The 27,201-nt window shown below is 37.5% G+C and overlaps 1 protein-coding gene and 1 pseudogene across 8 annotated transcripts in view; one reads left to right on the top strand and one right to left on the bottom strand.

The window, feature by feature from the left end:
• Positions 1-4,009: 4,009 nt before the first annotated feature.
• The window catches only part of XIAP (X-linked inhibitor of apoptosis), a 40,936-nt gene continuing 17,744 nt past the window's right edge, over positions 4,010-27,201 (bottom strand). For 5 of the 8 annotated variants that reach the window (XM_014839215.3, XM_014839220.3, XM_070501728.1 and 2 more), the window contains 6 exons: positions 24,267-25,175; positions 23,096-23,195; positions 21,994-22,072; positions 21,423-21,456; positions 16,823-17,023; positions 4,010-8,395 (listed from right to left, as the gene is read on the bottom strand). In XM_014839215.3, the coding sequence (XP_014694701.1) occupies positions 8,202-8,395; positions 16,823-17,023; positions 21,423-21,456; positions 21,994-22,072; positions 23,096-23,195; positions 24,267-25,143 (1,485 nt within the window). In that variant the 5' untranslated portion in view covers positions 25,144-25,175 and the 3' untranslated portion in view covers positions 4,010-8,201. Of the gene's footprint in view, positions 8,396-16,822; positions 17,024-21,422; positions 21,457-21,993; positions 22,073-23,095; positions 23,196-24,266; positions 25,176-27,201 lie in introns of those variants that run through there. The other 3 variants (XM_070501730.1, XM_044763088.2, XM_070501729.1) reach the window with 2 other exon arrangements.
• On the top strand, positions 10,500-11,006 carry LOC139042595 (small EDRK-rich factor 2-like; annotated as a pseudogene).

Below are 27,201 nucleotides of genomic sequence, written 5' to 3'. Positions count from 1 at the left end.
TGCAACAGTCCTCTGAGGCAGGCGGAGTAGGGATTATTATCCCAATGTGTTAATATTTTTGTTACATTTCATTTTGTATAACTGACCAAATATTGATTTACAACTCGTATGTAAAATGTCTTTTTGCTTAATTCTTATAGATCACATGAAAATATAATGTATCCGAAGTTTACAGTAGAAAACCCAGAAAAGCATAAGTACAGCAGAGTACATTCTTTTTAGTAATCAAATAACAAACAAATAAAAAAATCTAGTTGCAAGAAAAACAAGTTTTTCCAGATGAGTTAGGCTAGTCTCTTAATGATTAACCCAGGCCTTTGTTAAATTTTTACTAGGAAATCCATGAGCAATGTTTGTTTCATGAAAAATAAAATGATGTTTAGCAAGTTTTTCTCCAGATTAATTTTATGGGAGGAGATTTAGCGTCTTTTGTTTCTAACACGAGTTCCTTGGAAATATCGGCAAGTGTTCATGAACATACTTGTGTGTTCTTTTTCCCTAGTACAATTGTCAGTCATCTGGCAGAAGTAGAGCCTAATCTCTGCCAAACAAAATTCCAATATTTAATGAGAAAATACATTTTTGATGCTTTAGCCAAAAATGCAAAGCCCCTTATATAAGCCAATGGAATTAAAAAGAAATCCCTAGTACCTAGTAACCGAATAAAGCTAAAGAAACACAATGCACAGACTTAACTCTCAAAAGTTTATGTAACGAATGGACATAATTTTGTATGTAAAATATATTTTTGAAACAGTGAAGTTTATTGAAACGAGAATTAGATTTTGAAGCAAGATCATTGTTTAAATACTATTACCTCAATTAATTATAATCTAGTCTTGTTTATTTTGCAAATTTAAATTCTGGGAAAGTAAAACGGGGAAATGAAGTTTGGTTCCTTTTGGGTTCTTATTCTTTACATGTTTTGAACTAGTATTCTTCTAATATTTATTCATAAGCCTAAAGTTAACAAGTACAGGCCCATACAAAAGATTTCTTATGCTGTCATCATTAATTATAGTGCATATAGGGCCTTGAAATCTCAAATTAAACAGATTAAGATTGGGAACAAAACTATAAGCAGACCTGGGGCTGGCCCCGTGGCCGAGTGGTTAAGTTCTCGCGCTCTGCTGCAGGCGGCCCAGCGTTTCGTTGGTTCAAATCCTGGGTGCAGACATGGTACCACTCATCAAACCATGCTGAGGCAGCATCCCACATGCCACAACTAGAAGGACCCACAACTAAGAATATACAACTACGCACTGGGGGGCTTTGGGGAGAAAAAGGAAAAAAAAAATCTTTAAAAAAAAAACGATAAGCAGACCAAATCTATACAAAGCCAAATGGCTAGGTTATGGAAGTATTTGTTATAAGCAAATTAGTGGTTTGGGGGAAAAGAAAAGAAAACTAAGTCTACTAATTTTCATCTAGCCTTACCTACCTTAAGATTTTTAGTTTGGTTAGTTAGAGACCAATATTGACCTATGAGGGTGGATTTATGCAACTCTGAAGGCCTTTAGAGACCTAAGCGAGCTTTCTTGGTTCTTTTGTGCCACAGTTACTTTAAAAATTTCAGACCTGAAAAATAATCCAGAACTGCTGGTTATTATGAATTACAGACTGACCCCTTCCAACTCTTAAATTCTGTCATCGTAGATTAACCGCCCACATTTCACTGAAGCTTTGGCTCTTTCTAGAAGTGCAGGTCTGTTCTGTACAATTTCAACTGATAGCTGCCGCACTGGCACTAGTGAGTGAGTCTTCAAATAACTTAACTCTTTCATTGCTTGATTGGAGGATAGTTTAACGGCACTGAGCTGTGGGGCTACTCTGAACTTAGCAGTGGAAGGGCTGAAGATTGAGTCTCATTACAAAATTCAGAGTACTGTATACAAGAAAGTTTTGTTGGAAAGTAGAATCAGAAGGGACTTTCAAGATGTTGCATTTTATGCCTTCGCATTTTGGTAACAGAAGAAAATACAGGACTGGATCAGCAACGAGTTATGAGGAAAAGAAAGGTGAGGAGGACAGTTATTTACAAAGAGCTACAATTTGCTTTACAGGTTTCAGCCATTTCGTTTTTTCTGGGTGCAGATCCTGTTCCATGTTAGTGGTTTTCAAACCTTAGCTCCATCAGAACCACCTAGAGGGCCTGTTAAAACACAGATTGCTGGGTCATACCCGAGTTTCTGATTCAGTAGGTTTGAGGTGCGGCCCAATAATTTGCATTTCTAACAAGTTCCCAGGTGGTGCAGATGCTATTGGTCTGGAGACCACACTCTGAGAACCACTAGGTGGGGCCGGCCAGCCCCATGCTATCAGTGGTTAAGTTCACACACTAGTGCTCCGCTTCAGTGGCCTGGGGTTTGTGGGTTTGGATCCCAGGCGTGGACCTACACACCACTCATCAAGCCATGCTCTGGTGGTGTCCCACATACAAAATAGAGAGGATTGGCAGAGACGTTAGCTCAGGGACAATCTTCTTCAAGCAAAAAGGGGAAGATTCGCAACAGATGTTAGCTCAGGGCCAATCTTCCTCGCACACACACACACACACACACACAAAATTAAAAGAAAAAAAAAGAACAATTAGGTATTCATACACCACGCAGTTAGCTTAACTTTTAATAAGTACCACATTTCTTCTACAATCGATAAGCAAACTACAACTGAAATAGTGAGAATGTGGTCTAAAAGTATTTTAAAAATGGTAATATTAGGGCCAGCCCGGTGGTGCAGGGTTAAGTGCACACGTTCCGCTTCAGCAGCCCAGGGTTCACCGGTTCAGATCCCGGGTGCAGACATGGCACCACTTGGCAAGCCATGCTGTGGTAGGCGTCCCACATATAAAGTGGAGGAAGATGGGCATGGATGTGAGCTCAGGGCCAGGCTTCCTCAGGAAAAATGGGAGGATTTGCAGATTTCAACTCAGGGCTAATCTTGCTCAAAAAAAAATGATAATATCAGTTTTGAGGGTGTTTACCTTAATTCTCAAATATGGGAAAAGAGGGAATAAAGTTGATTTTAATTCTTTAGATGTTCATTACAATTCAGCAATAATAGTGGTAACTTAAAAATTCACACATTTATGTAAAAAAAAAGTCCTTATCTTGTGTAGGTACATAATGAGGTAATCACAGGAGAAACGACAGGTCTAGATTTGCTCTAGAATATGCCAGCAAAAAAAAGGGAGGGGGAGTCCTGGAGGAAACAAGATTGGCAAAATGTTGATAACCTGTTGAAGCTGAATGATGAACCATGGGGTTCATTATACTTTCCTTCTACTTCTGTGTAAATCTGAAAATTTCTGTAACAGCTTTGAAAATCCACATCTTCATCAATATTCATTGAAAGTATACTTGAGAATGCAGGAGAAAATGTGGGCTGCATTTAAAACAAGGTTCTTACGGTATAACTCGGGTAACAGTGATAACATAGTGAAGGAGTCAATCAGCAGTAACTATGCAGACTAGGCCTGAAACACAGCTCTCTATTTGGGAAGTAGGCAGGAAGGGGTAGGGAAAATGGTCACTTGAAATACCTACTTCTAATTTCGCTCTTCCTTTAAGGATCCTTTATTTCCTCAGTCTTTATCCCACCAGATTGCTTGCAGCTTTGGATACTCTCTGGGCAGCTGCCTCTCGACTCACAAAAATCCTTCTCTGCTGTCTGCCTCAAAGGGGCAGTGGCTTTTAGGTCCCTCCCTTGCTTGTTCAAGCTTTGTTATGGTGACTATAGTATCTCTTGGGACAACCAGGCCGATCTTTGTGGGAAGGAGGGTGTTACTATGGTTCATATTTTTACACATTTTAAAACTTGACTTTTCACACACTTACAGAATTCTATAAGTTAATGTGAAGACAGATGTCTTTTTTTTTTAAATGACTTGATGTGTACTTTATGCCTGGCTCCATGGCGTAAGATATATGTAGGAGGTTACGTTTTAGTATTTCAAGAGGGCTATTTTATTTTTTCTGAGAAAGTGAAACAAATACAAAGTAATAAGATACCATTTTAAAGAATAGTACTTTATTGAATAAGTTTTATTCACAGAAAAATAAGCTTTAATCTATGATGACTGCCAGATTATACAGTAGAAAGCAGTTTTCTTAGTTTTCCATACTGATGGAAAGATTTCTACTAAATGAAAAAAGCCGTAAAATTATATTCACAAATATAGTAGTCTATCTGAAAACATTTCACACAATTATTCACAACACTACTACAATGACATAAAAATCAGCCATTCTGTCAGGTTAGATAAAGTATAACAGTAATATGAAAAATGCAAAATTTTCTAACAGAAATTACATTAAAGCCTTTGTTACATCAAATCAAAAATGCATATTTGTTACTAAGTATAGACAAAATGACAAAATATACTTATATAGTAATTTTAAATGTTACATTAATGATATACAATAAGGATCTAGTAAATGCCAAAAAATCTATATGCATACCTGCAAACTTTAGACTTCAAAATAGAATCTTACCACCCAAACATTAATGTAGTATTGTACAATTTGAAGATATATGGATTTAAGATTGTCCTACTGTATTAGTTATAAAGTGTCATTTAATATGTAGTGAAATCCATGGCATAGGAGAAAGAATAGTTGAAAAAAATAAACATTTGATACCTCCCAGGAGAGAGCTCAAGTTTTTCACCTTCAAACCATGTCCCAATATGGGGTGCCACTAACTAGCTACACAGCTTTGAACAAATCACTTCACCTCGGAGCCTCAGTTGCCTCATCTGAAAAAGGAGGGGGATGAATTAGATACTCTCTAAGGTCACTTCTAGCTCTGAGACCCTATGATTCCATTATGCTGCAAATAAAATTCACACTGTGCTAATAAGTGTCTAAGAGTCAAATTGAAAGCAATTATAAACGTAGGAATAAGTCAATTGTTTCTATTAGGAAAGCTCAACTAAACTTGATAAGAATAATTTTTTCAAGTTTTTAAAAAAGGAATTTAAACACATTTAAGGGCTTGACCTATCCATTTATTGCAGTTTACATCTTAACTATGAGAAACACCAAAAAGGATGAGTAAGAGTCACTGAAAGAGTTATCCCCTAAGTCTTAGCCCAAATTTCCAAAATCAAGGTAGACCCATGGAGGGTAAAAGAGTGTTAGGGAATTAACATTTATAGCAAGTATTTTACATACATGGTCTCCTTGAACTCTCATAACTTCTAATGGAAATGATACACGACACATCCCATTTCTCCCACCACTCCATCCCTCTTCTCCATTCAATACCTGGCTAATCAGAAAACACTGATTTGTGTCTAAAATGGTACAATACACGCAAGTAATGCCGTGGTGGTAGTCTCCATTCAGAATTCAAACTACAAATTTTATCCACTAAAACGAAAAGAGGAAAAAACCTACCAAAATTTAAATAACAACAAAAGATCATAATACACAGGGCCAAATCACATTATATACACTCACTACATCCACCCTGCCCCATCTTTGCCCCTAACTGAAGGGGGAAAAATCTATCAAGAAAGGCAATATACAGCCCTTCACTAATAAACTGGAATTTATCTTATAAACATTAAACCCATTTCTCAAAAATTAACACAAGGACACCAAATTCTTACGAATAAAGATAACTATTACAAAACAATTTGACCCTTCACGTGACTAAAATGTAGTAAAATAGGTGGTGACTTTGAAATCTTAGAGTGCACTTTACACAGAAAAGGAATGTCTATATGTAGATACTGCAACTATTTTGGGAAGGGGAGAGGCAGAGATTTGGATCTGGTTCTACTTCTGTCTGACCTTGCAAGTGATTACTTTTTGCACAATTACGTGGGAAGGATCCAGTGCTTTTTATAGTGCGAACACAGACAAACATTGCTAAGTCTTAAAAAATTTGATTAGAAGTTGGAGTGCTGAGTGATTTAAGGACCTGAAGCAAGAGCATTTCTAAACAATTCTTAAAATAAACTTGTTAGCCACATCAGCCTCATGCACTAAATTTCACAACTCATGGGGAGAAAAAAAGTCTTGCTTAACTCTAAACATGCAAGTTCTTCAAAAGTTTTAATGAACTGAGGCTCCCAGAACAGGAAAAGCCTTATGTTAAAACAATTCAGTCCTCGGCCAACAACTAGATCGAACTGCCTCCCTCACTTGGAGCTGGCGTGTCCTGGAAAACACATTTTAAAAACTTTAACACTTTTCTCCCCTTGTAATTTAAATTTAAAGCTTAGACTAAACATGTAAAATGTAACAATGAATCTATGACTAAATCTAAGTGGAACACAGTGCAAAGGTAAAGAACTGAGGATTTACACAGTAAAACAACAACAGGGCAGCCATTATTTAATTTAAAAACCTCTCATTTAAATTTGCAAGGCTTTAAATGAATATCACTTAAAGTAGTAATCAACAGAGATTAGGAGAACATGACAATACTCTTTCTCTTAGAAAATACAGCGAAAATATAATTTTTACAGTTTTACTCTCAAACTTTTCTCTGCAGTAAAGTGTCTCACTCACTGCTACAACAGGTCGTGTGAGAATCTTGTACCGTAAAGCTTGGGTGTTCTATGAAGCATTTTTCAACTTCCATTTTTTATCTATATTGATTCTTAAGTTTTATTTTCTCTTTAATATTCAAACAACTATTCTTCTTTTCTTGGCAATATTTTATAATTTCCAAGAGGTTTGTAAGGATCTTGAGAGAACATTTATTTCAGAAGTTCTCTCTTACTAATACTAGTCAAGAAAACAAAAACATTTAGGTGGAGGAAAGACTCAGTATTTTGTCCTATATACATCTTAATCATCCTAACGGTAAAAACTCACACGAAACTTTAAGACATAAGACGATATGAGAATCTCAACATGGAAAGCCGTCACTAGAACTACGAGCAGTGTACAAACACGCGTCTACTTTCACCTACGTAAGCGGACAGATGTTTAAAATACTGGGTTAACAAAGATCTTTTAGTAAAGTGACTTAGGCAGGCTTAAACTAGCAAGGATTAAAGATGAATCCTTACTAATTAATTGGAAGATCTGAGACATATTTTATATTTCATTTTACAAAATCAGGAATATTTATTTTGAAACAAGAGAAGAAGACATGGTCTACCTGTCAGAAAACTACCACTCAGAAATATTTTTCATCCACAAAGCAGGAAAAACATATAAACATTTAAATTTCACATTGGCACCAAAAAGGTTAACTGCCCTGCCTTCTTGGATTAGAAAAACTAAAGCTGAGCAATAAGTAGTTTTGCAGGCGTTTGAACATGCCTAAGCCTTTAAATCAGTACAACACTTTCTAAAAATTCTGATTACAAAAGTAATACATACTTACAAAAAATTCAAACAGAATAAAATGGAAAAAAAAAACCCAGAAAGTGAAAGGCCCCTGTAAACCCCCACTGGGACCCATCCCCCCCCCCAAAAGAAACCACATTTAACAGTTTGGAGCATATCTTTCCAAATCTTTTGTCCTATACATACACACACAAAACACACATGCCTTCATTTGGCTCATTCTATACATAGTGTTTTGCCACTTGCATTTTATACTTAACATATCTTTGAAATCTTTCTGTATCAGTACATGTAGGCTAGATGGTATTCTATCATTAAACATCCTTTTAGCAATGGCAAAATCATTTTTTAAAAAATCATCTACCCAGTACATGTGTATAATTTTAAAAGAAAATGGACAGAATCCTAAAATACAAAGACAAACATCTAAAAATAATCTCTATCTTTTCACCAGTGTGGAACAGTTCATTCCTTTTTCACACAAAACAAATTATATGATTGGGGAGATTAACTCTAATCTCCACATTTAAACAGAATGCTCCATTTGTTAAGCCTATCTGAAAAGAATGAAAAATTCAGTTCATTAATCCATTGACACGTAGAAACTGAGTCTACGACAAATACACATTGTGATCAGTTATAACAGGATGCTCCTTAGTCTAGAGTTTCAATTAAATAACAGTAAAAAAAAAAAAGGATAGATAACACAGCTAATATCCTGAAAAATCCAGAAATTCAAATTTTAGATTGCCATCTATAACACTGCAGTTTACACTTTTTTCTACTTGGTAGCAAATGCTAATGGAATTCAATGCTGATTACTTAAAGTCAGTTCACATCACACATTCAATCAGGGTCATAAGAACATAACACGCCTACTGTAGAGTTAGATTAAGACATAAAAATTTTTTGCTTGAAAGTAATGACTGTGTTGCACATGGGACATTTGTCAACTGCTTCAGCACATTGTTTACAAGTGACCAGATGTCCACAAGGAATAAAAACTACAGCAATATTTCTATCCATGCAGATTTTGCAAAGCTTCTCCTCTTGCAGGAGCCTTAGCTGCTCTTCAGCACTAATCTCTGCACAAAGAGAAAAGAAATGTGTTAATTTTAGACTTTCTTACCTGTCGAAATTCACTGACATAATTTGAACCCTACTGTGTGTCGGGCATTAATCAAGTGTTGGCAGAGGATGACTCACTCACACGTGGCATCTGCTTTTAAGTAGCTCGCGCACTAGTGGGAGAGAAGGATGTGAGCTGAGGCTATGGAGGTAAGCACAAAGTACAAAGCGCTAAGTGCTATCATAAAGTTACGTACAAAGCGCTCTGGGACAAGACGAAAGAACAAGTTCTTCTGTTCAGACTAGTTGGGGAGGGCTTCACAGTTTGGCGGCTGCTGGAGGGGGCGGGGGGAAAGTGGAGGAGTGACATTTAAACATGGCCAGCGATTTGCCAGGCAGAGAAGCAAGGGTTAGGTAAAAAAAAACAGCATATGGAAAGGGCATGGCCTATTTCAGGAATGGATTTGAGGGACACTTCTCAAGTGGGACAGGTAGGACTTGGTGACTGACTGGATGTGAGGGGTGAGGAAGAAAGAGAAAATAAAGTTGATTTCAAGATTTCTAGCATGGCTGACAAGGGGATGGTGATGCCAGTAAGAAATACAAAAGGAGGTACAGGTTTGGGATTTTCAAGATGCTTTTGAAGTGTCTGTAGGGCATCCACATAAAAATGTCCAGTAGGCAACTGGAGAGTCAAGTCTTGAGGTCAGGGGAAGTCAGGGCTAGAAATAGACATTTGAGTGTCATCGGTATATAGGTGGCACTGAAGTACTTGCTTAATTTAGCCTTTCCCAAACTAGGTTTTGTGAAATGTTAACAAATATGCCACAAAAATGTGTTTTGTGGTCATACAGAACCGTAACAGCAGCAGCAGCAGTTCCCAGTAACACAGCACTTACTGCTGTGTGCTAGGCACCGTTCCAAACACATCACGTTTTCACCATCTTTGCAATCACTGTATACCAGTGGTTTCCAAATCTGGCCTCACCTGAGAATCACTCGAGGCATTTTTTTTTAAACAATAGATTTCTGGGCCCCATTCAATGAATCTGAAATTTCTGGGGTCGAGCACACGGGCATTTGGGAACCCCTGCTATCAAGTTCACGGCAGTATAATATGGTGTACAACCTCTCTTAGAAATTCACAATGCATTTCCCTATTTAACTACAGAACTCCTTTCTCGTGGCACCCCTTTTAACATCCCAGGGAACACTATTCTGAAAACAAGGTTGGGAAATAGTGCTTTAATTTTATTCAACAAGTACTTACTGAACACTTAATTAGGTTCTAGGCACTAGAGATAGAACAATTAACAAATATATAGACCCCAGGCCCTCAATTGTTCATAGACAAGGAACACAAGTAGACAGGAAATTATAATACAGCGTGAGGATAAAGGTAATTACAATGTGTTATGAAGAACACAGGAAGGGAGTAAGTCTGTGCAAGTATATGTGTACACACACACATAAAGGGAAGGCCTCCTGGAGGAAATTATACCTAAACTGGATCCCAAAGGATGAGTAGGAGTTAACTAGGAGAAGGAGAAGGTCTTGGGGAACAGGGACAGTGGGAGAAGAGGGCTCTGGGCAGAGAAAATGGCATGAGCAGACTCCATGAGGAGAAACAGAACTAGACCTGCAAGTGCACAGGTTACGGCTTGGATATAGAATCTGAGGGGGAAATAGCATGCGATGAGGCTATAGAAAGTTAGCAGGAGCCCGATGGTGAAAGACTTGGCAACCCATGGAAAGGAGTCTGGACTCGATCCCAAGGGCCCTGGGAGCCAATGAAGGGATTTAACCTGGAGATGGTCAGATTTGTGCTTCAGAAAGGTTTCCCTGGCTAGGGGTGGGGGAAAGGATTATTTAATCTTTTTCTTAAAAGGCAACTTCCTGGGCATAATCAAAGCTCTACGCTCAAACATGGAACATATCAGAAATTAAAAAAAAAATACAGCACCCGCCTTTAAGAAGCTTGTCTAATGGGCAAGACAGAAAACAGTTCCAAAATAATGCTACAAATGCTCTAACAGTCAGGAGAGAGAAGAGGGAGCTCCGAACTCTGCTATGAGTATTGGGTAAAACTTCAAAGAAGTGATCTCTGAGCTGAGCCTTGAAGGATGAGTTCACAAGATGGATTTAGGGAATTGGGGGTGGAGTGGGGAATAAGACTAGGTATACAGACAGGGAAAAGGCATTTGGGGCAGGAGAAACAACAGTAACTAAAGGGATAGCATTATAAACTGATCTGTTATATGAAAGCATCTGACCAAAAACGTCAGAATGAAGTGTATGCTCATGCCGCTGCTGTAACCCACAGTAACTGGTGTGAGCTCACCCGTCAGAAGAATATGAAAAAGGAGAGTGACCTGGTTAAGGGACAGCACTGAGATGATGGGCTTTCTGCAGCAGCCTGCAAGCAGAGGGACTCGGAGATCATACAGAAGCAGAAAAAGGCAAACGAGGAGGAGGAACCCAAGTAGCTTTGTGTTCAACCCTCTTGCCCTTTGCCCCTGTGCCTGGAGCCAGTCCCACCAGGCTCGAATTTCCTCCCGTAGGGCTCACAGCTCCCAACACCGATGGCATTCCCTTTGCCCCGAGTCTGCGGTGGGTCCCTTTTGTGCTTCCTTCCCCTCAGGGAGCCCCTCTCCCCCTGGACCACTCCTGGGAGTGAGGGGTTTACCCTTTCCCAGTGTTTTTTATTCCTGTGGGGCTCACCCCCAAATATTTTTTTATTTTATTATTTTTTATTGAGGTAACATTGGTTTATAACATTATATAAATTTCAAGTGTAGATCATTCTATTTTGAATTCTGTGCAGATTACGTCATGTTCATCACCCAAAGACTAATTACCATATGTCACTGTACATCTGTGCCTTACCACCCCTTTCACCCCCTTCCTCCCCATTCCCCTCTGGTAACCACCAATCCAATCTCTGTCTCTATGTGTCTGTTTGTCGTTGTTTTTATCTTCTATTTATGAGTGAGATCATGTGGTATTTGACTTTCTCCCTCTGACTTATTTCACTTAGCCTAATAGCCTCAAGGTCCATCCATGCTGTCACAAATGGCCAGATTTCATTTTCTTAAGGCTGAGTAGTATTCCATTGTGTATATATACCACATCTTCTTTATCCATTGGTCCCTTGATGGCCACAGCACCTAGGTTGCTTCCAAGTCTTGGCTATTGTGTCTAATGCTGCAGTGAACATAGGGGTGCATGTATGTTTATAGATTGGTGTTTTCAGGTTCTTTGGATAAATACCCAGCAGTGGAATAACAGGATCATATGGTAGTTCTATTCTTAATTTTTCAAGAAATCTCCATACTGTTTTCCATAGTGGCTGCACCAGTTTGCACTCCCAGCAGCAGTGTATGAGGGTTCCCTTCTCTCCACATCCTCTCCAACACTAAATGTTTCCTGTCTTGTTAATTATAGCCATTCTGACAGGAGTGAGGTGGTATCTCATTGTAGTTTTGATTTGCATTTGCTGAACTCTTTTCATGTGCCTGTTGGCCATCTGTATATCTTCTCTGGAAAAATGTCTGTTCAGATCTTCTGCCCATTTTTTAATTGGGTTGTTAGATTTTTTTCTTGTTGAGATGAATGAATTCCCTTTTTTTTGTTTGAGGAAGACTAGCCCTGAGCTAACATCTGCCAATCCTCTTCTTTTTGCAGAGAAAGCCTGGCCCTGAGCTAACATCCGTGCCCATCTTCCTCTACTGTTATATGTGAGATCCATACCACAGCATGGCTTGCCAAGCAGTGCCATGTCCGCACTCAGGATCCGAACCAGCGAACCCTAGGCCGCCAAAGCGGAACGTGTGCACTTAACTACTGCGCCACTGGGCCAGCCCCGAGATGAATGAATTCTTTATATATTTTGGATATTAACCCTTTATCGGATATATGGTTTGCACATATCTTCTCCCAATTGTTAGGCTGTCTTTTCGTTTTGTTGATGGTTTCCTTTGCTGTGCAGAAGATTTTTATTTTGATGTAGTCCCATTTGTTCATTTTTTGTATTGTCTCCCTTGCTGTCACCTCAAAGTATTAAAAGTAGATTTACAACTCAAAAAGGAAAAAATCAACAGGAAGAAACAATTAAGTAATTTACACATTACTTTTGGATGTGATGCTGCAATGAGTGAAAAAGAACACTGGGCCAGAGACCCAGAGTAGTCAAATTTATAGAGACAAAAAGCAGAATGGTGGCTGCCAGGGGCTGGGGGGAAGGGAGACAGGGAATTGTTTACTGGGCAGTTTCCGTTTTATAGATGAAAAGAGCTCTGGAGATCGGTTGCACAACAATGTGAATGTACTTAACACTACTGAAAGGTACACTTAAAAATGCTTAAGACAGTAAATTTTATGTTATGCGGATTTTACCACATTTTTTTTCAATTAAAAAAAAAAAAGGAACACCGGACCAGAAGTCAAGAAACTTGAATTTTGCTCCCAACTACCTGAGTGATCTTGGGCCATAGCACATCTGTACTGCAGTTTTCTCACTGAACCATGAAAGTTGTTATATGAGCTTTAAGGTTGCTCTTGGTTCTGATTGTTTGTGATTCCATTTTACAGCTCACAATGGAATGAAACTCCATGCCTACCAAACGTTGATATCAACTCTACTTTTCCTACCTTACTTATTTCAGCCTTGCATACAGACACTTACTTGAGATGGTGATGCTCTGGGCACGGATTTTGTTTTCCAGACCATGAGTTGACCTCTGGCAATTACTTCACTCTAGCCTTAAAAGTAACTATTGCGGGGCTGGCCCAGTGGCCGAGTGGTTAAGTTCGCGCGCCCTGCTGCAGGCGGCCCAGTGTTTCGTTGGTTTGAATCCTGGGCACGGACATGGCACCACTCATCAGGCCATGCTGAGGCGGCATCCCACATGCCACAACTAGACGGACCCACAATGAAGAATATACAACTATGTACTGGGGGGCTTTGGGGAGAAAAAGGAAAAAAAAAATCTTAAAAAAAAAGTAACTATTGCACTATGCAAAACAGTATGGAGATTTCTCAAAAAATTAAAAATAGAAACACCATATGATCTAGCTATTCCACTCCTGGGTATTTATCCAAAGAACATGAAAACACTAATTTGAAAAGATACATGCACCCCTATGTTCATTGCAGCATTATTCACAATAGCCAAGACTTGGAAGCAACCTAAGTGCCCAACAATGGATGAATGGACAAAGAAGATAAAGTATATATACACAATGGAATACTACTCAGCCATAAAAAGACAAAATCGTACCATTTGTGACAACATGGATGGACCCTGCGGGTATTATGCTAAGCAAAACAAGTCATATAGAGAAAGACAAATACCGTATGACTTCACTCATATGTGGAAGATAAACAAACATACACATATGGATAGGGAGAACAGACTGGTAGTTACCTGAAGGGCAGGGGGTGGGGGGAGGGCAAAAGGGGTAAAGGGCACATGTGTATGGTGACGGATGAAAACTAGACTTTTGGTGGGGAACCCGATGCAGTCTATACAGAAGCTGAAACATAATGATGTACACCTGAAATTTACATAATGTTATAAACCACTATGGCCTCAGTAAAATAATTTTTTTAAAAAGTAACTATTGGCTTCTATTCCTTCCCTCTGGCACCTCTCCCCTTTTTCTTCCTACAAAGCCCTTTTCCAGGTGAGGAGATTCCTGGCACATGAGCAATAAAGGCAACAGCTAGATAACTTTTGATGTTATTTGCTAATATTTTTACTAAATTATTTTAAACCACTTTGAGAATAAATTGATGTTATTCATTTTACTATCAGAGCAGATCCATGTGGAAAGACAGACTGATAAGAAATGTGTATGGATTATTTGATTTTTATATTATGTACAGTTATATACACAAATGGATTAAAATAAGTGCTTTAGTACATACATGAAGTAAAGGGCTTTATATCATACTATGTAACTTTTAAAAAGAAAGAAAAAAGATAATGATTTGGTACTATGTTTAGAAGACTGTTTACTGGGGCATTCTTTGTCACACAGCCATTGGGATGAAAGCTAGTATTGAATCTAGGATTTCTCAGTAAGCAACAATAACGTGCTTTTCCTAATAACTCTCACCTGCTTTACTTTAGTTGGGTCCACCCTCTATTTTGTATAGAATTAAAAGATTCTTAGTGCCAGTCTTTCCTCATCAGCCTTTGGGAAGAGAAACAGGCAGCAGCCCCAGCATGAGAAGATAGCCTATATCAATTAACCTCCTCTCAATTTACTGAGACTAAGGAGAGGTCAACTGATGAATTCCAATCCCAGCCCCTGAGAGCTGCTATTTGCTTAGGCTCCCCTTCCCACACCATCCTAGCTTGTAGTTTCAGTGGTACTAACCCCCACTGACTCCTGCTGCATAAAGAACAGACCATCCCCTCCTGCCCCCGCGCCACCATGCACTCTGTCCCTCGTTCTCTTCTACTGCAACCCACTAAATCCTTCTGTTGCAGACAACACTTTCAGGTATAAAAACTAACACCTTACTGTTAAACTTAATTAAGCTTGAGTTGTGGTTAAGACGCGGAAAAGAACAACACAATGACGTGTATGTATTTCTTTTGCAGTAAAAAGATGACCAAGTCAATGGTGGTTTATTTTACCATCACCAAGACAAGTGGAGCTATTGTAGGCTTTGAATAAATGCATCTTTAGGAAAAGAGTAGTAAGCTTTCTGCTGAATCTTTTACATCAACTGATATAATTTCAAAAATCATTACTATTGTAGTGTTTTATGACTTATGTAATTATGTGAATAATGTTTCAAAAGCTTCTGAAATAACTTAAAGATCAAAAGGATCTTTAATGTCAAAAAAAAGTACGTAGGGGCCAGCCCTGTGGCCCAGTGGTTAAAGTTCCGAGTCCACTTTGGGGGCCCAGGTTCATGAGTTCGGATCCTGCGTGTGGACCTACTCTGCTTGTCAGCCTGCGGTGGAGGCATCGCACATACAAAGTAGAGGAAGAATGGCAGAGACGTTAGCTCAGGGCTAGTCTTCCTCAAGCCAAAAAAAAAAAAAAACAAAGAGGAAGATTGCCAGTGGATGTTAGCTCAGGGCGAATCCTCCTCAAACACACACACGCACAAAAAAAGCAAGTAAACTTTTAGGTTCATTAGCACTAGGAAAATTCTCATCTTTTGGGAGAGAGCTGAGAGAACAATGACTATAATAAAGTACCCCAAAATGTATTCAGTTTGAAACCTTTTCTTTAACTTTCAATGATGCTGGCAAGCACTATAATAGCTATCATCCTTAAAGGAGAAACTTGGATTTTTGATCTTTTTTCCTAAAAGGAGTTTATATGCTTCTCTTCTACATTATTTAATACTCTTTGTATATATGATTTACAGTAATAGGGTGCCATCCATTCAAGCACTATTTAGTAATATGACCCTTTATATATTTACATCATATGAAAAGTTGCAGAACACTCTAAATCCAAACAGTTTCAATTACAAAACTTATAGCTTCTATACACAATGATAAAAGTTAGCCTTTGTTGTTCTTTATCTAAAACAGAGCATAAACACACACTTTTAAAATTAATGGATCACTGAATCTTACTTGGATCCTCATTAGAACAAATCAACTGTGAAAACATTTTAAGACAATGGGGAAAATTAAAACCAATTTAGTTTCAGATAACATTATGGAATTACTGTTAATTTTGTTAAATGTGATAACAGTATGTTACGGACTAAATGTCTACGTCTCCCCCCAGTTCACATGTTAAAGCCCTAACCCCCAATGTGATGGTACTTGGAGATGGGGCCTTTGGGAGACAATGAGGTTTAGATAAGGTCATGAGGGTGGGGCCCACCATGATAGGATCAGAGTCTTTATAAGAAGAGGAAGAGACACTAGAGTGTTCTCTCTTAGCCACATGAGGACACAGAGGGAAGGCAGCCATGAAATCTGCCAGCACCTTGATCTTGAACTTCCAGCCCCCAGAACTGTGAGAAATAAATGTCTATTGTTTAAGCCACTCAGTCTATGGTATTCTTTTATAGCAGTCTGAGCAGACTCACACACAGTATTATGGTTATGTTTTTTAAAAAAGTCCTTATCTGTTAGATATCTATTGAAGTATTTATATGTAAATGATATATAGGATGTCTGGCATTTACTTTGCAATGCTACAGCAAAAAACAGTTGGAGGAAGAAATGAAACAAGATTGGAAAAGTGTTGATAATTATTGAAGCTGGTTGATGAGTACATGAGGGTTCATACTATACTCTCCATTTTTGAGTATGCTTGAAATTTTTCCTAATAAAAAGTTAAAAAAAGTTTATCCTAAGGGGGATGTGAGAGGAATTAATAGGCCACAAAGTCATACAAGATACTATCCATAATGAAGTGCTGTTAGGTGTTTCTTGCTTTTTAAAAACAGCCAAGCATACCTTGCTGCAATGAAGTCTGACTTGATTCATCTTGTGTATTGTCTTTCTGAGCATTCACTAGATCTGCAACCAAAATTTCGAGTGATCTATAGTTGCTCCCAGATGTGTGAATTTTTTCCTCCATTATTTTCTTAATGTCCCTGAAACTGAATCCCATTCGTATAGCTTCTTGTACCATGGGATTGTGGAAGATGGTATCATCTGAAATGAAAATTGGTAAGGAAAAATAGGAGTTTAAACAATTATCTTCATCAACACAACTCAAGAGCAAAGTACAGTTAGAAAAAAAAAACTCAAGCAGCAAGCAAAAATAAATAAATAAATAAACCAGCAAACCGAAGATGCTTTGGAAAGATTTTGAAATACTTAGGCACTGAAGGATCACTTTCAGAATTTTACAATTGAAAATGCAGTGAATATTTATTTTGTAGCACTGTGAATGGAGATTAGGTGCTTTAAAGACTATGATGAAATAGTGCAAGACAAGGTAAAACAGGTAAGAAAAGGGTTAAGTCCTTCAAAAATCTGAACTTTTTCAAATCAGTTGTATTCATTAACAACTAACCTAAGGTACTTACAGGGTGGATACATTTACTGGGTCATTAGCAATTTTTTTGAAAAAATCATGGGAAATAGGGGGAAGTCCTAGTCTGTGACCTTGAATGTATCAGTTTCTTCTCTCTCAGACTTAATTTCTGCAGCCCAGAGGGTTGGACTAGATCAGGCAAGAAAGCAAATAGAAGCTCACTTTAACGACACTCAAAGTAGGATTACAGGTTGTGTAGGGAAGTGCTAAAAGAGACTTATACCCTCTGGCTCATCAGTTCTACTCTTGGGTATTAAAAACGGGTGCACAGGTCTACCAACGACACACACAAGAATATTCATAGCAACATTCTTCATAACAGCCCCAAACTGGAAACAACTCAAATGTCCATCATCAGGTGAATGGATAAGTAAATGATGGTACATTCAAACAGTACACAGGAAGAAAAACGAACAAACTACGGCTACAGACAACATGAATGAATCTTAGATATGATGAGCAAAATGTCAGCATAGGGATGAACCAGAGACAAAAGAGTACATACTATATGATTACATTTATAAGATGTTCAAGTCTAATCTACGGTAATAGAATGTCAATACAGCTTAGGGGTGGGTGGTGATTAGGAAGGCACCTGCAGGAGCTTTCTGGGGTGGTCGAAATGTTTTATATCTTGATCTGGGTGATGGTTACACAGATGTATACACAATGTTTTATATATGTATATGTTAAAATCATCAAGTTAAATACCTAAGATTAGTGCACTTTAGGCACTTTATTGTATATACATTAAACCTTAATAAACGTTTTTTAAGAGGAGGCTGGAAAGGGAGACACAGAGACCTGATTATAAGGAACATTACACGGCAAGTAACAAAAGATATTTTCTAAGTAGGAAAGTAACAAGATTTCTGTTTCATAAAGAAACTGTCAGAAGGTTATAATGCAGACAAAAGATCAGGTAGGAGACTACTACAATAGTCTGGCTGAGAAATAAGGGCAGGATCAGTGTATTTTAGACAATATTAAAGAAGTGGAAGCCATCAAACGTGGTAATTAATTAAATGTAGACAGATAAAGGAGAGCAAAGAGCTTAGAATGACTCAAATTACCAGGCAACTTTGTGAAATTGTGGTACTGTTAATCAACATGGGAAGTAAAAAGCAGGACTGGATTCAGTCTGAGTGGTATTTATTTTTATTTTTTTTTGAGGAAGATTAGCTCTGAGCTAACATCTGCCGCCAATCCTGTTCTTTTTGCTGAGGAAGACTGGCCCTGAGCTAAGAACCATGCCCATATTCCTCTACTTTGTATGTGAGACGCCTGCCACAGCCTGATTTGACAAGTAGCGCACAGGTCCACACCCAGGATCCGAAGTGGCAAACGCTGAAGCAGAACATGCAAAATTAACCACTGCACCACCAGGCCGGCCCCCGAGTGGTTTTTAGAGATGCTTACTTTGAGCTGCTTTTGAGATTTCTAGGTGGAGATGTCCAGAGGGCAGCTGGACATCAATCACTCTTTTGTGGTTCTACTATCTCTGACTTGTGTTTTTCAGTTTGTTTTGCTGGCTCCGTCTGCCCACCTAAATAGACATTGGTGGTCGTTCTCTTCCACGCCCTCATTGATGCTATTTTTTTAACGATCTCTCTGGAAACTTTCCCTGCTTCCACAATTTTACCCTCACTTATATGAGGAGTTCGAGGTTTTAATATCCACCTACCTGGATATCCTGCAGGTTATCTTAAGCTTAACTTGGTAAAAACCAAAAGGAGGGACAACAGGATACCCACATGAAAAAGAATTAAATGGACTCCTACCTCAAGACCATGTACAAAAATCAATGTATTATGTATATGATCCTCAAAATGCACCAAAGAGGTGAACGTAAGAGCTAAAACCATAAAACTGTTACAGGAAAACAGAGATGACCTTGGATTATGCAATGGTTGCTTAGATATGACACCAAAAGCATAGATGACAAAAAATATATAAATTAGACTTCATCAAAATTAAAAACTTATATGCTTCAAAGGACACCAACAAGAAAACCTAGAGGAGAAAATATTTATAAAACATATATTTGAAAGGGATATATATATATATATATGAAGAACTAGACTATATAAGAACTCTTACAACTCAATAATAAAAAGACAACCCAGCTAAAAAATGGGCAAAGGAGATGAAGAGACATTTCTCCAAAGATATACAAATGGCTAATAACCACATGAAAAGATGCTCAACATCATTTGCCATCAGGGATATGCAAATCAAAACCACAATGAAATACCACTTCACACCCACTAAGATGGCTGTAATAAAACGAGAGACAATAACAGACACTTGTTGTTAAGAAGGATGTAGAGACAAACTGGAACCCTCATACATTGCTGGTGGGACTACAAAATGGCACAGCCACTTTGCAAAACTGTCTGCCAGTTTATCAAAAGGTTTAAACGTAGAGTTACCAGATGATCCAGCAGTTCCATCCCTAAATATATACCCAAGAGAATTAAAAATATATGTCCACACAAAAACTTGTACATGAATGTTCATAGCAGCATCAGCATCATTCACAATAGCCAAAAAGTGGAAACAAGCCAAATGACCACCAACTGATGAATGGATAAAGAAAATGTGGTACTAGCCATACAAAGGAATATTTTTCCACCATAAAAAAGAATGAAGTACTCATATATGAGTACTAGAACATGGATGAACCTTGAGGCCACATATTATGATTTCATTTATAAGAAATGTCCAGAATGGGCAAATCCACAGAGACAGAAGTAGATTAGTGGTTATTTGTGCCGGGGGGTGGGGGGAGGGGAGAGGCAATGGGGTATGGGGTTTCTTTTTGGGGTTATGATAATGTTCTGCAATTAAATAGTAGTGATGGTTGCACAACCCTGTGGATATAGCAAAAACAACTAAAGTGTACACTTTATAAGGGTGAAATTGTTGCTACATGAATTATATCTGAATTTAAAAACATTAACCCTAAACTAGAACAAGAATCTCACTAATCATGAAAAGAACAGTATGCATTGTAAGGATGATCATTATCCAGAAATGTTATAGAATATTTCTGGATAATTTCAAAAATATAGGCTGGAATAAATGATTTCTTAAATTGTATTATTTATGTCCATTACAAACCCCATATCAAACAATATCAAAGTGGCTCTCCTTCTCAAGCATCTTTAGGAACATATATAATATTCTTTTGCCTTGCAGTCCTTAAGACACTCAATAGATGATGCTATGAGTATAAGGAGTGGGGAATCACCAGACATACTCTAAATTAAACTTTCTACTCTTTTTGAAATATGACGCCTAAGTTGAGCCTGAGATGTGCAGTGCGACACATGATTCAGAAGACCTTGTTTACAGTACTGGTTCCACTGATGTTTTGTAACACAACTGTGGGCAGGTCACTCAACCTCTTTGTCTCTGTTTCTTCATCTGAAAATTGGGGATAACACTATCTTCTTGGCTTAACATAATATCTTTGCCCACTTTCTGGTTTTTAAAGCTGTCTACGGTGAGTAAATAATCTTTGTGATAAAAAACTTCTACCTCTCTCTGAGGTAACAGGAGGTAAACAAACCAAACCATACCCCTCTGTGAAGAAGCTGGAGAAGGCACAAAGAGGGCATGCGATAAGGAAGCAGGTGGGTGAGGGCTGACCATGGTGACAGCACATTAGAGCACTGGATTCATGATCCTGGCTTACTAAAGAAGCCCCAGGACAAAAATACCCTTAACCCTTTCTTCTGTGATTTTAACAGAAATGGTGATGGACAGCCTATAGTTGCTCTCCTGAAGTTGGAAAAACTGTCCAACATCTGTATGAATGATCTTTATATATAAATATCTGACTTAAATTTATAAGCACTTCATTAATTCTTAAATTTATAACAATCTCATCTCAAATAAATATACCTTGATGACCTTGAAAGAATAACTTTACCTTCCACCTTATAAATAACAACCATAATAAATTGGCAGTGAAATTAAAAGTATATTTATTTTAATAAGTGTATTTACCAATTCTTTCAGTTGTTTTTTCAGCAGTTCTTACCTAAAATAGAAATATAAATTATAAGTTAGAATTCTTTTTGGTAGAAGGCAATTACCTCAATTTGAAAAGTTAAATTAATCGTGAATTTATACATTGGCTTTGTTCCAATTCAACATATGACTATTCATAAGAGGCATAGCTTGACAAAAACTAGAAGGAAGTTAAAAGATCCTCTAACTTCATCCATTCACTTCCCAGACAAGAAGGTGAGGCTCAAGGAGATTAAACAACTTGACTGAGGCAATAAAGTTCACAGCAGAGCCATAATGGCAACTCTGGTCTCCCACTCTCGTCCAGGGCTCTCTGCACACGGTACTGATGCCTTAGCCATCCCAGGCCACGCTACCAATTTCAATACATCCTGATCCCCTTTTCACAAACTTGCTTCAAGAATAACAAGCACTCCTCAAGATCTCCCCTTTAAAGCTCACCATACATTATTAATTTAAAATACGATACTGTGAATTTTATACCAAGAAATCATTGCAAAACAAATTACATAACATTTGAAAATATATACTCTACAATGTGACTTACCAGAGACTCCTCCAGGGAACAGGTTAAATGAATATTGCTTATATACTCCTGCCCCTTCTCTTCTAACAGATATTTACACCTAATAATTAAAAGAAGGTTAAACGTTAGTAGCTGATAAATTAGTGAACCATAAGTAAAGACAGAATCTCCATCACCTTAATTCCATTAACTTGCTTTTCACTATTTCTAAGGAGCCGCAAAATAAAATGTTAATTCCCTATTCAACTGTCATTTTAAGGTTAAAAAAATATGTTCCCTTTGTTATGCTACTTATGCTAATATTAGCAGAGCGAAAAATATCAACTTAAGAATTTTCAACTTTTAAGCAAGTTATTAAATTAGCACTTTGACTTTTTTAAAAAAATTTTTAAATAATTAATCTTAAATTTTATTCAGAGGATTAACAAACTGTACATTTTAAAGAAATTCTTTAGGCTTTCAATCTTTCCAATTGTTTAAGGTGAAGATTTTCAAATGATTATTCTGAAGTTGTAAGTTGTACTATTTTGTAGGCCAAAAATTCACATCACTTATATATCTGTGTGCTTTAAAGAGGCAAGATGGCAAAAAGACACTTAGAGTATGTCATCATCATTCTAAGATGCCACTGATTGTTAAGAAGCATGATTATTTTGTGTACCACCGCTGCCAATTAAATTATGACCCACCACCAGATGTGTCCTGATTTCAGAGATCTGGAACATGTGAACAACTGTGTGTCTCAGAATCGGTGAGACACAGTAATATTTCTGGGGGTCTGACGGGCTCTTAAGAGTCTCCTTGGCAACACGGGCTCTCTTGTGCCCATTGTGAAAGAGCCTACTTCCAAGAACAACAAAAGTATACATTCCTAATTTGGTGTTTAGAAATGGAATCATCTGAATGTCATAGATATGATACACAGGCAATGAATGTTTTGATTACCAGCGAAGGCTTAGGTGCTTTTTTTTTATTTCCTATAAAGTAGGTGACCCCATTTTTATAAACCTGGTGTGAATTTCAAGCCATGGTGAAGGCAAAAAATAGTTGAGGCAAAAAGTTCTTAAGTCTTCCCACTGCATACCATCCAACCTGCCTGTAACTGAACGAACATTTCCCTTACCCTGGATACCACTTAGCATGTTGTTCCCAAGGATCTTCACTGGGCTTCCAATCAGTTAGCCCTCCTCCACAGTGAAAGCACTGCACTTTATCACCTTCACCTAAGAAAACACACAAGTACAAACAGGTGTATATGTGTAATGAGAAGCTTACACAAAAATACCCTGTTTAAACACCATGAGATTAAGCATTTCTAAATTACATGAAAATCTCATAGGCATTCATATTCACACCCAAGTAATAGATACAGTCACTTGAAAAGGAAATACATACTAAATTCACTGATTTAATTTGAGGTATTTTACAGAAGACAAAAATAAAATTGCCCAATTTTTATGTGAAAAATTACGACTGTTATGTTCTTTTTAACGTATGTCATTTGGGGCCATCAATACTACATTTTTTCAAACTGTGAAACTTTAACAATATAGTTCAGCAAAACGAAGTTACAAGATAAGTTTCTCTAAGGTTATAGATACATGACACTAAACAAATCCCCAAGATTGCCATATGATACTATGTAAATAAAATATTGAAATAACTGATGTTTTGTATTTTGGCACGATTCAATCTTAAAGAATATAGGTCAGATATAGAATGAGATATTTCTGAATATCCCTGGAAGCCATCGCACTAATGGTCCTTCCCGCATGTCTATAAGAGTCCATTTGAAAAGCGCTCATTTGAAGCAATAAGGCATTGTACAGGGCAGCTTTCAAATATATAGTCTATGGACAAAAGGCAATTAATCAATTTTAATATCAGCCAAACTAAACTCTCTAATGTTAACTCTTCTTATGAGGCATACAGACAATGCATGCAATGTATGTATTGAGCACAAATAGTAGGTGCTCAATAAATTATAGTTAGTATTACCATCAGACCCATCCTTTTATCAGAGATAGCTATCATCTTTTGTATGTCATCCTTCTCCAAAAAGCAATTACATGAATATAAACATGATTCCTAATATGGTAGTCTTTTTCACATTAAATTCAGTGGTTATATTACATATTCAACATAAGGGTTCACAGACTAATACTGACATAATCATGCCAGCCTACATCTAAATATTTACCAGTTCAAGGGGGTTCAAGGAATCTATTTACTTTTTAGGAGCCCTGGGACAGCTGAAAAGTTATTTATTAGCCTGCTTTTATAATAAAGTTTACCTAAAGCATAAAATCCAGCTCTTGCAAGCTGCTCCTTGTTAACTGAGTATATCCACGTCCCAAAAGTAATGATCCGTGCTTCATAATCTGCCATGGCTGGATTTCTTGGAAGATTTGTTGAATTTGAGAAATTCCTATCAGAACTCACGACATCAGATTCACTTCGAATATTAACATTCCGGCCCAAAACAAAGAAGCAATTAGGAAAGTGTCGCCTGTGTTCTGACCACGCACGATCACAAGGTTCCCAGTTTTTCAGTTTTCCACCACAACAAAAGCACTGCACTTGATCATCAATACCTGTGTAGTAGAGTCCAGCACTAGCTAACTCTCCTGGGGTTAAGTGGGCATAGTCTGGCCAATTTTGAAATGACTTTAATCTAGCTTCTTCACTACACATGGCAGGGTTCCTCGGGTATATGGTATCTGATATGTCTACAACCTGTCCAGTTCTCAAAAGGTATTCTGCATGAGTCTCAGATGGCCTGCCTAAAACAAAATGATTTCTGTTTCCCAGATAGTTTTCAACTTTGTACTGACCATTCTGGACACCAGGATTTGTAGGTTGCGCAGCATTATTTTCAAAATAAAAGCCATTGATAAATCTGCAATTTGGGGATACTTTCCTGTGTCTTCCAACTGCTGAGTCTCCATATTGCCATCTATCTACTGCTGCGTGACAACTAAAGCACTGCACAGTGTCCCCTTCACCAGTATAGAGAAAACCAGCTCGTGCTAGTGTTGAGGCTGAAACAGGACTACTACTTGGAAAATTAGCAAAAGTTTTTAATCTATTAAACTCTTCTACAAATTCTTCATTCTTATCGATGTCTGCAGGTACACAAGTTTTAGATCCTTCAAAACTGTTAAAAGTCATCTTCTCTTGAAAATAGGACTTGTCCACCTTTTCTAAAAAGAGAACATTACATTAGGAAATCCAAAACGTGAAACACAGGCAATATACTTTTGATATTAGGAGCTAACAAATTATCCACTGATGACATTAATTACATAATCTCTAAGAAACATTCTAATTCTAAATACTAGAGTTCTATATTACTACATGATTCAAGTCATAAAGTAAAAACTAACATTTTTGTTTTCTCTTTTGGAAGCAAGTAATATTTAAGCCGGATGAACACAACTATTCATTTTTAAGTGCTTATTTTACATAAATATGGAAACTATGCAATGGAGAATATATTAAAATTATTAACCATACAAAATCATTAATTAGGAAAAAAATGAAAGAAGCATAAAAATACGCAGATTCCTAACGTCCACGTACAATTGCTATAATGGATCATTGTATATTCAAGGCATCAAAGTCCAGTTTTTACAATTAAAAAAAACTGAATGTTCAGAATGTTAACGAATTCTTAATATTTCTTTACTTGTTTGCTTAGCAAAAGATAAGTTTTATTTGCAATATTGGTTTCAATGTGTTCTTTAAGAGCATCAAATGTTTCTGATTTTCATGCATAAACAGAGTCCATTTTTTGTTGGAACTGGATCATTTTAGATGTGTGTAATACTGCCCTCTAGAGGGTGGCGCAGAAAAAATACTAACTACGTGTAGACCTTAATTGCAGTTACTTTTGCTATCAACTTCCCATGGTCAAGGAAGCATCTGCTCAAACAGAACAGAAGCACTACTGCAGCCTCATTAGAGCTGCCAAATTATAGCCGTGCAGTACCTAGCCCAGATGAAAATGCTCAAAGGAAGTGGGTACGAGAAGGGTGGCCAGCTAATTCATCCTCCGAACCTGAACACAAGTGAAAGAGAAAAATGACACAACTAATAATTACACTAAGACAAGAGGCAGAAATCAGGGTTGCCCCAGGCAAACCTGGTTCTCCACAATTTCCCACTGTTTCCTGCCACTGTGCTCAATATATGCTTGTCAAACGTAAAATAAAAGAATGGTCACCATGACTCTGTCTCTACTTCATATGTGTATTGATTGATTTCTCGAGAAGAATTAGCAGCTCTTTTGGCATTATGTTGGCCCAATATGTTTTGGAACATTATCTCTCTTGGAGTAATGTTCAACACAATTGCAGGCTGGCAATGGACTTCAGCCTTTCCTGGCCTTGGCAACTTACAATAATATTAATTTATATATACCTTAAGAGCTGAGTTATATCTGCATACAACAATTTTTGGAAGACAGTCTCCATGACTTTTGGTTGTTTCCCAGATGTCTGAAAACATTCTAACACTAGCTTCAAAACCTCTTGTTGAATCAACATAAGCTGGATGACAAAAATTAAGATTCAAAGAACCCACGGCTGGCTGATAGGTTATGAGATAAAATTTAATAGGGATATGTGTAAAGTCTTAGATTCTGACTTGAAAAATCTCTTGCACAACTAAAGAAAGATGCAATCTGGGTTTAGAAAGACGTCATGTGAAGGCAAACCTCCTAAAATCTGGGGATTTTAATTATAAATTCATCATGCGTCAACATTATATGGCTGCTAAAAAACTTAAAGCAACTTCAGTCTGCACTAATGTCCAGATGTGCCACATCCAGATCCAATGCAGCTACATAGTGAATATTATTTTCAGTTCTGATCACATTTTAGAAGAGACATTAACAATGTGTAATGTCCACAGAGAGTAATCGGGATGATGAAAATGGTGTCCTATGAGGAATAGTGGAAGAGTTGAGAGTGTTTATCTCAAAGGGAAAAAAAAATTGTGCAGAAAGAGGTGTAGAGGATAGAATAACTACCTTTAGATATCTAAAAGGCTGTCATGTAGAGAAAGGATCCAAATTCTGTGTAGCATGAGAGCAGAATTAGAGCCAATGAATATAAGTATAGCCAGTAGATTTTAACCCAATACAAGGATGAACGGTTATAACAATCAACAGTGGTACAAAACGGACTGGGTTGCTTTGTAGATTATGAGTTCCTCCCATCCCTGGAA

This window comes from Equus asinus, chromosome X (genome assembly GCF_041296235.1).
Source record: "Equus asinus isolate D_3611 breed Donkey chromosome X, EquAss-T2T_v2, whole genome shotgun sequence".
Lineage (NCBI taxonomy): Eukaryota > Metazoa > Chordata > Mammalia > Perissodactyla > Equidae > Equus > Equus asinus.
Note: the sequence above shows the minus strand (reverse complement) of the source record. Positions and strands in the feature narration are given on the sequence as shown.